This window comes from Lacerta agilis, chromosome 1, assembly GCF_009819535.1.
Source record: "Lacerta agilis isolate rLacAgi1 chromosome 1, rLacAgi1.pri, whole genome shotgun sequence".
Classification (NCBI taxonomy): Eukaryota; Metazoa; Chordata; class Lepidosauria; order Squamata; family Lacertidae; genus Lacerta; species Lacerta agilis.
In genome coordinates, this window is record NC_046312.1 from 125,649,321 (window position 1) to 125,662,150 (window position 12,830).

At 44.7% G+C, this 12,830-nt stretch overlaps 1 protein-coding gene across 3 annotated transcripts in view; it reads left to right on the forward strand.

Moving 5' to 3' along the window:
- Nucleotides 1-12,830, forward strand: part of NRP2 (neuropilin 2) — a 216,527-nt gene that overhangs the window by 113,867 nt on the left and 89,830 nt on the right. For all 3 annotated transcript variants that reach the window (XM_033170007.1, XM_033170016.1, XM_033169999.1), the window contains exons 8-10: nucleotides 3,464-3,608; nucleotides 4,862-5,211; nucleotides 8,474-8,618. In XM_033170007.1, coding sequence (XP_033025898.1) covers nucleotides 3,464-3,608; nucleotides 4,862-5,211; nucleotides 8,474-8,618 — 640 coding nt within the window. The remainder of the gene's footprint in view (nucleotides 1-3,463; nucleotides 3,609-4,861; nucleotides 5,212-8,473; nucleotides 8,619-12,830) is intronic.

A 12,830-nucleotide genomic window follows, 5' to 3' on the forward strand; every position in this document is an offset into this window, starting at 1 on the left:
ATTTCTGTTTCTATTTTTCTATTAACAATCTGATCCAATACAAAAAGTCATATCAAATAAAGACTTATTCAAAAACCTATTAGAATGTAATAGTGAGCAGTAAAATCAAATATCAGACAATAATAATTAAACAGCTTACACTTAACAATTGCAATAAAGAATTGCTAAACTACAGTGGCAAGTCACAGTGCATAAAATACCACAAAACATACAAAACCATGTGAAAGGATCAAATTGAGAAACAGGGACTACTGAATAAGAGGCACATCGTCAATCCTCACCACTGTCTTCCTTGCGCATTAACAGCCATTTACTTGGTAAGATCTATAGAGGTGCGTCTCATAAATAAGTCTCAGGAACCTTTACAGGGAAGGGTGCCCTATAAGCTTCCTTCCCTTAATGTAAGGCTTTCTTTCTTTCTGAGGCTCCTCATGGTTGTGCAGAGATAAAGAAGTACCCAGGAACAGTTTGGGACTGGGAAATGATATATAATGAAATGAAAAGGATGTTTAAAATAATGTTTGTAAAAAAAAAACAACCCAGAAGCTTTTCTTTTGGGAATTATAGGGACAGAACTACCTAAAATGTATAGAAACTTATTCATGTATGCTACTACAGCAGCTAGAATGTTACTTGCCCCAAAATGCAAAGAAGCCGAAGTCCCAGCAAAGGAAGAATGGATGCAAAAACTTACGGAATATGCAGAAATGGCGAAACTTACTGAAAGAATAAGAAACTAAGATAACACACACACACAGTGTGAATGGAAATGGTTTATTGAATATTCACAGATAAATTATAAACAGATAAAAAAACATTGGCAGGATTACTGTATTAACCTGCAGTTTTAAAGAAGATGAATAAATGAGCAGATTAAGTTAATTTGGATATGCAGAAGATATTAAAAATGAATTTAAGGAGCCGCAGAAAGAGGGGGGAGGAAGCCAAGTTTTGAAATGTCAAAATGATTGTAAAATTAGTGAATTGTATAAACTTGAAAAGTAAAAAATAAAAATACATATTTTTTTTAAAAAAAGGATAAAGGAGCATCTTGAGACTAGGAGGGCCCACTGATGGCCTTCTGCTGAAAGACCCACCAGGACACCACGTCCATGTTGTGATCTTTCGTGGTTTGCATCTGGGCTTCTCTTCCCACGCTTGATGCTGTGAGAATGGCTGCCCCATGCGTCCTTGCAGAGAGCAAGTTCACATAGAGGACACTGCACTTGTGATACACGGACTCTGGCAAACCATTTCTGCCCCCGAGATGATTAAAGTTGATTGTTACAAACCCAGGAAACATCTGCATTATCCCTTTTGATGCAGGTTCCCCTGGAATATGGGGGAAATGCCGTTGGATCTTCAAAAAAAGGAGCCTTCTCTTGAATTCCCCAGACTCTAAAGATTAAGTGATTTAGCTTTTTCAGTGCTAGTCCGATTCAATTCTGCTTAATCCAGCATCGAAGCCACAAGCAAAGTCAGTGGAGATTTCTACACCTACCGGAAACGCACAAAAGGGAAAAAAAACTTGGATTCTCTGCTCTGAAACAGATGAGAGTTCAGCCATGTTCAGCCTCAAATTCTGGCATGCATGGAGTAGCCTATGTGTCCCAGGATGGTAGCAGCAGTTAATTTTTTAGAACATCTCTTTTGTCTCTCTCCCCCCCCCCCCAACGTAGAAGATGAAGCCCCAAAAGAAAATTTGCTGACACTTACACAGGCTATTAAAATAGCAGAAGGGGTGGTGGTAGAATGGTCCATATGGTAATTATTGATTAAGGCCATCTGGTAAGACAGCCGTTTGTTTGAATAATACTGCAACATGCCTTGTACCAGATAGAGGTCTTGTTTAAAAAAAATAAAATATTTTATTTCTGGTGTTTGTACTTGTGTGTGTGTGCATTGAAGGGAAGTGACTGACATGCTTTTATTTGGAGAGGCTGCTACTTACACGGAGGAAACGGATGCATTCCAATGGCGGCATATATTAATGGGCTGGTTCTGAATCGGCAGTGCTTACAAAAGAGAATTATTATGATTATTACGCCCACTTTGTAAATATTGAAGCTGAAGAACGAGTGGGCAAAGTCAGTAGTTCAACTGATAATGCTAATTGTTGCTTGTATGCTCTATTTCAGGCAAGTGGGCTGTAGATCCGAGGAGTGTTTTGAACATCTTGCACTCCTGGGAATTGTGCCAAAGTGTTTCAGGCTTGTCCATCTGAAATCAGAAGCTCTTTTTTTATTTAATTGGTTTGTCTGGGTTTGCATTTAAGCTGTTGTCATAACAGAATAGGATAGAAGTGAGGTACCAACTGACATGAAAATAATAATATTGGGCTATTCTTTTTTTTCCTTTAAAAGTTAGAAGATAGGATTAGGCCATCGGCAGGCAAACTAAGGCCTGTAGGCCCAATGCGGCCTAATCGCCTTCTCAATCCAGCCCACAGATGGTCCAGAAATCAGCATGTTTTTACATGAGTAGAATGTGTCCTTTTATTTAAAGAGCATCTCTGGGTTATTTGTGGGGCCTGCCTGGTGTTTTTACATGAGTAGAATGTGTCCTTTTATTTAAAGAGCATCTCTGGGTTATTTGTGGGGCCTGCCTGGTGGTTTTACATGAGTAGAATGCGTCCTTTTATTTAAAATGCATCTCTGGGTTATTTGTGGGGCCTGCCTGGTGTTTTTACATGAGTAGAATGGGTGCTTTTATTTAAAGTGCATCTCTGGGTTATTTGTGGGGCCTGCCTGGTGTTTTTACATGAGTAGAATGTGTGCTTTTATTTAAAGAGCATCTCTGGGTTATTTGTGGGGCCTGCCTGGTGTTTTTACATGAGTAGAATGTGTCCTTTTATTTAAAGCGCATCTCTGGGTTATTTGTGGGGCCTGCCTGGTGTTTTTACATGAGTAGAATGTGTGCTTTTATTTAAAGCGCATCTCTGGGTTATTTGTGGGGCCTGCCTGGTGTTTTTACATGAGTAGAATGTTTCCTTTTATTTCAAATGCATCTCTGGGTTATTTGTGGGGCCTGCCTGGTGTTTTTACATGAGTAGAATGTGTGCTTTTATTTAAAACCATCTCTGGGTTATTTGTGGGGCATAGGAATTCGTTCATTTTTTATTATACACACACACACACACACACTCCGGCCCACCACATGGTCTGAGGGACGGTGGACGGTTGCTGACCCCTGGATTAGGCGAAGATGTTCATGCCATGGAGTTAAACATAACCATTGGCAAACACTGAATGTGCAGGTCAGGTTGTTGTTGTTAGAGGCATAGAAATAGAGACTATTTGAAGCTTTGACAACCTTCGCCCTAGCCAGTTACCCTCGCTGACATTTTGTGCAACCATCCAGGCAGTTACCTTTATTTCTCATGTTTCTCCTTTCACATTCCAGGCTTTCTTGTTCTGATGAATAGGGAAAGGGTGACACTATATTTGCGCTCTCTCCTTTCCAGGTATTCCAGGCTAACACCGATGCCTCAGAAGTGGTCCTCAACAAGATCCATGCTCCAGTGCTGACTCGGTTTGTGAGGATCCGCCCCCAGGTTTGGCACAGCGGAATTGCACTTCGTTTGGAACTGTATGGCTGTCGGATCACAGGTTTGCATTTTTAATTGTCCTTTCCTGAGCATAGGGGCGGAGGAGAATGACCCGGAAGCTGAGTGCCGCAACCCCAGAGTCATCAACGACTGGACCTAATGGTCAGGGGTCCCTTTACCCATATATAAAAACACTGAGGCGGTGCACAGCAAAATACGCAACGACAACAAAAAAAATGAAATACCATTAAAACAGTGCAAAATACAAAAGCTCTCGTGTTCTAAAATAGGGCAGTGCTGGACAATGAAATGGAAGAGAGACGTGTCTCCAAAAAGATCTCCTGAAAGGAGTGAAATAGAACATTCTAAATGCATTTGTGGATGTTCAGTTTCTCAGGACTTGATGCCTCTTAGTTTAAACTGGAATGTTTAAACCGAGGCCATTAAGAAGAGGGGATTGTGGAAGTTATTTAGGTAACTTTTTGTTTCATCCAGTCATGTGGCTGGTTGTCCAGGCGGCACCTCGGAGGGAGGGGGACTTGTAACGAAAGAGGGACAACTCGCAGGGAAAAGACCCAGCTTCCCATTCTGTCTGTTGGTGATCTGTGATGATGCCTTGTCCGACTTAGAATATAATTCATTAATTCATGGTGACGGGACTCCTGAACGTTCTGACATGAGAAGGTTGTCCAAGCATCTCTTCTTAGCTCGATGCACATGTTACCTTCATGTATGGAAAATTCTGGGCCATGAACCGTAACTCAAATTGTAGACTCGGTGGAGTGTTTTCAGGACTGCTTCTTCCCTACATTAGGGGTTGTGGTTCCAGTGGTATTTTATTGCCACGTTAAAAAAAAAAAAAAAACCCTTATGAGCCAGGCCGTCAGCTGAACTGTTTAATATTACTGTCTCCAGTTGTAGTTTATCTCTCGTTCGGATGGCCTTAACTGATATTTATTTTTTTAAGAGGACGGAGCAGCAGCCAGGATTCTGTTAGTGGATGCGATTTCTTTTTCTCTCTCTGCTGACTTTGGGAGGTTGGGGGCTGGGAAGGGAAGGCCAGCTAGCAAGCGAGAGCAATTTGGATGAAGATTGTAATAGCAGGGGTGTCCTGAGGATCTGTTGAAGGGCTCCTGCGGGCTCTGATGGCTGTTATAAAGCAAAGCATAGCAGGCTTAAGTGTTTTGACATTTCGGTACCTAGCAGTTAGTCGCGGTGGGATGTTTCTCCTCCTCTGCTTATATCACACACAAAAAACTTGCTTTTTGTGTGTGTTGCTTCATTCTGCCCCCTTCCCTGTTTCCTTTGACACAGATTCACCCTGTTCCAACATGCTGGGGATGCTTTCTGGGCTCATCCCGGACTCCCAGATCTCGGCCTCCTCTACCAGAGAATATCACTGGGTCCCCAGCGCAGCACGCCTGGTCAGCAGCCGCTCGGGGTGGTTCCCTCGCATCCCTCAAGCGCAGCCCGGGGAGGAGTGGCTGCAGGTAGACCTGGGGGTCCCCAAGAATGTGAAAGGTGTGATTATCCAAGGGGCCCGAGGTGGGGACAGCATCAACGTGGCAGAGGCTCGAGCCTTCGTGAAGAAGTTCAAAGTGAGCTACAGCATGAACGGGAAGGACTGGGAGTTTATACAGGACTCCAAAACGATGCAGCCCAAGGTAGGACCTTTCAGTGGAAATGCCGCGAGGGGTACAAAATGGTTGCACGCCTGTTTCTTAGCTGTTTTGTTCTCTCCTTGTTCCTGTTTCTTTCTTCATCGTGAAGTTTACCGTTGGTTGGACACATCCTAGTGAGAGGATTATTATTATTATTATTATTATTATTATTATTATTATTATTAATACCCTGCCCACTGGCTGGCCCTTCCCAGCCACCCTGGGCAGCTCCCAACATAATAATAATAATAATAATAATAATAATAATAATAATAATAATAATAATGCGATAAAACATTTAAAAACTTCCCTAAACAGGGCTGCCTTCATATGTCTTCTAAAAGTCAGATAGTTGTTTATTTCCTTGACATCTGATGGGAGGGCGTTCCACAGGGTGGGCACCACTACCAAGAAGGCCCTCTGCCTTGGTTCCCTGTAGCTTCACTTATCGCAGTGAGAAGGCCCTCGGAGCTGGACCTCAGTGTCCGGGCTGAACGATGGGGGGGTAGAGATGCTCCTTAAGCTATACTGGGCTGAGGCCATTTAGGCCTTTAAAGATCAGCACCAACACTTTGAATTGTGCTCGGAAACGTACCGGGAGCCAATGTAGGTCTTTCAGGACCGGTGTTATGGGGTCTCGGCGGCCGCTCCCAGTCACCAGTCTAGCTGCCGCATTCTGGATTAGTTGTAGTTTCCGAGTCACCTTCAAAGGTAGCCCCACATAGAGCGCATTGCAGTAATCCAAGCGGGAAATAACCAGAGCATGCAGCACTTTGGTGAGACAGTCCATGCTTTAGGACTGAAGGGAGTGCTCCATGGTGCCACCGCGCAATGAAAAGAAAGTTCCCCACTTCTTGGAAAGGATTTTTGGTTGAGACCAGTTCTTTGTACAGCCCAGATGCAGGTTCATAGTGCAGCTGGTGTTGGGGATGACGAGGCAAAGCAGAAAGTCACCACCTTAGGCTGCAAGCAAGGGATATAATCTTTTTCTTTTCCTTACAGGGAAACGGAAAGATTAAAGTGTAAACTGTGTCAAAATGGCACATACTGATTGAAGATGTATGCAAAGTATGTTCAGTAAGCTAGGATAGTCCAGTAATTTTACCCATACTTGTAAACCATCCAGATTTACAGTTTCCCCTTTATTATGGGGAACCTTCGAAATCTGAAGTACAGTGGTACCTCGGGTTACGGACTTAATTTGTTCCCGAGGTCCGTTCTTAACCTGAGGCGCGCTTTCACTAATGGGTCCTCCCGCTGCCGCTTCGCGATTTCCGTTCTCATCCTGGAGCAAAGTTCTCAACCCGAGGTACTACTTCCAGGTTAGCGGAGCTAGTAACCCGAAGCGTTTGTAACCCGAGGCACCGCTGTATTATTGCATCCCTTGGCTTCATCTGGTTTCCGTGGTGACGTTGAGGTAAAGGGAGAAAAGTGACTTCCTTGATACAAGATTCCTGGTAGCGGGTGAGGAGCCCGCAAAGAAACAGGACTGTTAGGTGAGCACAGAAGGACAAATATTTCTAGGGGAGCAGCCATGTCTTCACACAAATTAAGACCCTTGACCGTGTTATCATGCTGTGCTCTTTCTTAGGTAGCACCTTGTCCAATGGGGGAAATGGTTTAGGCACCACGTGTGAGGGAATGCTTGAGGATATTGGAGAGATTCTTCTTCATTTCCACCCCTTACACCCCCCCCCCCAAGTCCCCTGGAGCCATGTTCTTATCTGTAGAGGATTTGAAATATCTGAACTTTTGCACCGCTGTAATAACCTTAATCCGGAGGACCCGGGGATCTGATTCCTACAGAAACACAAAGCTGTGTTGTTGACGGTTTCTTTCTTGACTTAGTACATATGGCTTCAAAAGGAAGATGGAGTGCTGTGGAAGTGTGGTGGGAAAGGCCCATTAAAAACAGAAGAGTCATAAGCCAACCGTATTTACACAAGATGTCAGTAGAGCGATACCAGATTTGAGTCAGTGTATCTGGGATCAGGATCTGGCTAGGAGGACGCATGTTTCGCGCCAAAGCATGCTGTGTGGTTTTGTCAGATGGACTGCATAGTTGGCAACGGCATACGTTTCTCTTGTATAAAACTAAGTTGGCCACAACCCTCTGGTAGGGTTGGGATCAGAGGGAGGAAGGAGGAGGAGGAGAGACACTGCCTAATCCTTATGCAAAGTTACACCGATGTAGTTCCAACAGTCTGGGCTGTCTCTCAAATGCATGCCTTCCAGATCAAAGTTGTTTTAATATAACTTATTTTGAGTTTTTCAATATGGGCACAACACTGTGGGGTTTGTGTGTGTGTGTGTGTGTGTGTGTGTGTGTGTGTGTGTGTACAGCCATTAACTACAAATATCAGACAATTGTGCCCTGTCTGTTGTGTTTTCCACGTGACTCTCTTCTCACAGCTAAGTCGCCGGGGTCTGTTTTGTTTCTTACATGGGTCCTTGCGCACCTTGAACAGAATCAAGGGTCAAAAAGTGTGCCCAACTCAGTTTCAGCGTTGTTCTGAAAACCCATAGCCTGCATAGCAGCTTCACGGGTTGATACAATTTAAGGAAATGTTTGTTGTTCACCTTGTCCCCTGCAAGGAGATGCTACAGATTCCCTAGGAACCTTGGCTCCATTGTTCATCCCTTTACGTACACGATTAGGAAATGTTTTTGATCATTCTAGCCAACCTTGGTAGAGCTTGCAACCTCTGCTTTTTGACCTCAGAGGCAATAGTAAGTAACTGTACTATTTCTTCTTTATGGTCATGATTTAGATGCTAAAAAGAAAAGAAAAAAGAAAAATCTGCTCTCATGCCATCTCCTGTCCTCAGATCAACCTGACAATGCTCCAAGCCTTGATATGTAAATAACGCAGACTCCAGGGCTGTTTGTTTTTGGTCTAAAAATGCCTGTGTTTGATGGAGAGCTTTTGTACAGTGTTAAAGCTAACAGAGAAGGGTTTTTTATTTTATTTTTTTATAAAGCAAACAGAGTTGGAACTGTTAACTGGTTGTTTTTAAAGCATTCTCACATTTTCTCTTCCCAGTGATTGTTTTGTAACCGCATGCATTCTGCAGGTTGTCCTGATTTATTACAGCAGACATCGCTGTTGCTCAATAAAACATAAAAGTTCAAATGAGCTTGAAAGAGCGGTCGCTGTCCCAGAATGCAGCGGCTCCTTTCAGTGCACCCCTTGCGCCGGCGATTTGTTTTGGGTGGCTGGTGGCCAAGGAGGCTCTTGTTTAACCTTTTGTTTCTCTCTCCCAAGATTTTTGAAGGAAACATGCACTATGATACTCCAGAGGTTCGAAGGTTTGATCCTGTTCCTGCACAGTACATCAGGGTTCACCCAGAAAGGTGGTCTCCCGCAGGGATCGGGATGCGATTGGAGGTGCTCGGGTGTGATTGGACCGGTAAGGATCCTGTGAATATACCTATATAATTAACTGACTGCTGCAGCTGTTTTGATCATAAGAACGTATGACTCTGTGTGGTCCACCTCCTCCCAGAATCCACCAAATGGACTTAAGCGTTATTGAAGGTGAGAGACAAATCCATGCAGAACAAAAGGATTCCTTAGGGAAGGAAGCGCAGGGGAAAACCATTCCGATGCTGTAAGGCAGGCACCCCCAAACTCGGCCCTCCAGATGTTTTGGGACTACAACTCCCATCATCCCTAGCTAACAGGCCCCGTGGTCAAGGATGATGGGAATTGTAGTCCCAAAACATCTGGAGGGCCGAGTTTGGGGGTGCCCGCTGTAAGGGCTGTGGGGGTCATGTCAAGGATGCTCACCCAAACGAGCACTCCTTTGTGAATGATCTCTGCTCAATTCATAACTGGTAGAACTACTTGGCCACACCGTTTTCTGAAGACACACTAGCCCTTCGTGTCCGTACGGAGGGATGAGCAGAGCTTCACACACACACACACACACCAGTCCCGCTCCCAATGTCACTGTCGGCTGCAGCCTCAGGCCTGGAGGTCTGAATTGGGATTCTTTGGACGTTTGACTGGACAATCCATCCTGCTGTTGGGAGCTGTGATTGTGGGGCGTTTCTGATTACGAGTAGAATTTAGCCAGATGCACAAGTTCATCCCCCATGAGACCTTCCTGGTCAATACAGGAAGAGATGGCGCTGGCGGTGATGGGATGTTGGTGTTGGCGTGCTGCTCCCTCTCCATGCCTTCTTTGAATATGTGGAAGAGTATTACCCAAGCAGAGTGGGTATTGTTAACCTACACTGCTACTCTATGCTCCTCACCATCATGATTTTTGTGGGTTAATTTTTTTTGGGGGGGAGGCAGGAAGATAGGACAGGATCTAATGGGATACAGTGTGCCCTTTCCCCTGACAAGAGTTGCCAGCCAGCTAGCCGTGCCTTGCAGGATACCCCCATTCCTTCTCCCATTTCCGTTTTTATTTTTGAGCTGATACTCAACTTTCCATGGCCGCTGGCCATGTGGTCCAGACTCTGTTGGAAAGCTGCCTTAGACTTTGGAAATATATTTCTTTGTGCTTTTGCAAGACGCTGCATTTCCTTGGTTCCTCCTTCCCGTTTCCCAGTGGCCCAACATGGACTCCATTTCTGTTGGCAGTCACCACCTGAGTTCACTGTTGGGGGCAGGTAGCGTATGAGCTACAGTGCAGAATCTTTGCACCTCAGAGTTCTTGAGGCTCAGTTATATTCCGTTCATTTGATTTGTTTTAAATAAAAGAACTGCTCATCATTACCCTTGATATGTGCAGTTATAACCCATGAGAGCTGTCAGCTGGACTTGTCTCTCTAGCTTCCACTTAAATGACCAAAAATAAGCACAGTATACCAACGACAACAAAATCATTTTATTTTTTTGTTGCTGAAGGTTAGGGCCGGAAAGTTGTTATTTCTCCTTTATTTTGTTAAGATGCATCGTAACGTTCAATCTGCTTTCCAGATGTCACTGGTAAAAGAGGCTTGATTTCCATTTAGAAACCACATCTGTAAAAAGCGTTTTTGCATGGGCTTCTGCTGCAAGAAGCTCAAAGGGAAGAGTCCATGCCTAGCCTTTCACTCAGTTGCTATTACCCTTTCAATAATTAAGCTGTACAAGATAACATACTGCAAGCATTCATCATCAAATTATAACACACACACACACACACACAAAACAGAAGACTTAAAAGCTTTAAACACAAATTTGATAAGCTGCCTGGAGAGGGATTTCAGAAGGTTAACCCCCCTCTTTGTACATCTCACAATCACGTTACTGGGACAAGTCTCCTTGACCGTTTTTATCTATTCTACAGGAAATGCCTGCACCACAAACCTAAAATGACCCCTTCTTGGTCAGGAATTTTCGTGGGCATCTCCCCTGCTGCCCTGATAGAGATAGGCGTGCTGCTACCTAGAAACCTACAAACAACACATTGCCAACACTTTATGAATGGGGGAGGATGGTTTGGGGCAGTTGCTTCAAAATATGTGAATAGAGCCTTAAGATATAACGAGGATAGGCAGAATTCCTGGCAAGGCTGGTCATGGGACCATGAAGGTTAGGCAAAATAAAAAAAGAAGAGGAATAAAGGTCACTTGTTTTAAGATTATTGGATGGAGGACTCTGGTAGAGCAAAGACTTGGGGGGTTGGAATGCTGCTGTTCAGTTTCCCCCCTGTGCTGGCAAATGGTACAGCCTCCTATTTCAGCATTGTTCTCACTGGAGTGGTACCGAGTGTCTAGACTGTACCACTTCAGGCGTCAGATTGGGACCAAATGGTCCTCTGTTTAACCTTTGTCTCACCCCCAAACATGGAAAACTAGATGTGCTAGCGATACGGGATTTATGTGGAGCAATTCAGTCAAGTGAACAACAACCTGCAGCCTGAAGCGGTACAGCCAAGCCACAGGTTTACCAACACCATTAGTACTAAGCCCTTGTACTTGTTTAGTCGTGTCCGACTCTTCGTAACCCCGTGGACCGGAGCACGCCAGGCACTCCTGTCTTCCACTGCCTCCCGCAGTTTGGTCAGATTCATGTTGGTAGCTTCGAGAAAACCGTCCAACCATCTCGTCCTCTGTCGTCCCCTTCTCCTTGTGCCCTCCATCTTTCCCAAAATCAGGGTCTTTTCCAGGGAGTCTTCTCTTCTCATGGGGTGGCCAAAGTATTGGAGCCTCAGCTTCAGCCCTTGTACAGAGAAGTGGTAATCTCCCTTCTGGTTTAATGAAGCTGCAACCCGAGTGGAGTCACCCAGTGGAGACCCCGTGCTTTGCCTTTCGGCCACCCATACCTACCCCCCTCACGCTGTGAGGCCTGTTAACTGACCTAAGCAACACCTGCAAAAATCGATTGCGAGTTCCAAATATCGGCGCTTCAATGTCTACTACAACAGCATAAGTGCAGCACAGTGCTAGGTACTGAGGAACTGAGCCATGGCCCTTGCAGAGCCAGGCAGAGGCCTGGGCCAGGTAGATAATGTGCCCCCCCCCTTTTTTATACCCTGGGGATTTCAAGGCTTGAACCGTATCTGCATATAAAGACAAAACGGAAAATATAGATAATACAATAGTGCTTTTTAAAAATACATAGGGAAAAGGATTGTTTTAAGTATTTACATTTTAATAATGGTGAGCGATTGTGAATATGCTGACCGAGGCCCCCTTTGGAATCGGAGGCCCGGGTCAAGTGGCCCATATGACCCCCCCTCTGATGGGGACAAGCCATGGCAATACTTGGGCCTCGTTTTTGCCACCAAATACAAGTAGTACTAATCAATCCGGTTACACAATAAATGACCACTTCAAAGATGTGAACTTGCACAGGTCTTCTTCTTACTGAGGCATTTGTTCCCGAGGGCAAGAAGTAATAGGCTGAAGTAGCTGCACTAGAGAACTCCCAGTTCAGGATCTGATTCACTGGCTGGTACTTTGGGGTGGGGTGGGGGTGGAATTGAATCAGTAGGTCAACAGCTGGCTTGTTTCAAGGACCTGCCAACATTCCCCCCCCCCCGAAGATTGACGAACATGAGCTCGTGACTGGTCTTCCCTCCTTTGAACTTCCAAACATCTGGTTTCCATTGCTACAGAACGTTGTAACAGGATCCACAGATGCCTTTTGCAAGCACACACACTGCACGGCAGGAGAGAGGCCACCTTTCCCTCACTTTTCATTCTTGGAGCATGTTGCCTGTCCTGCTGCTGGAGCAATTTTGCTTTATTCTGCCATGAAACCTGTACAGCTCTATTGACCATGCAATACACTGGAGCGACTCTAAAATTACAGCAGCAGAGGATGCCAGCACAGTGTGTGGCTTTTCCTGTTCAAAGATCTCTCACACAGTTGTGTTCCTACTGTAAATCAGTGCACAAGGGGAAACGGTTTACTGTATCTGACTCAGCTTTGGACTTTTTTTGCTTTCCCTGGGAGTTTTCAGTACTCAGATGCTTCAATTCCTTGCATGTAACCTGTTCTCAGATGCCTTTGGAGTTTGATGGCACTGCAACAGATTTGACCTTGTAATTTTGGCAAGTTTGTAGTTGCACAGTTTTCTGCCCAAAGCCAGAGGAGATGGTTGAAGGTTTTTTGAAAGGTTATTTAGGCCTAGAATGTCCAAGCAAAAGGAAAGGTGTTTAAAACAATTTTCTTCAGC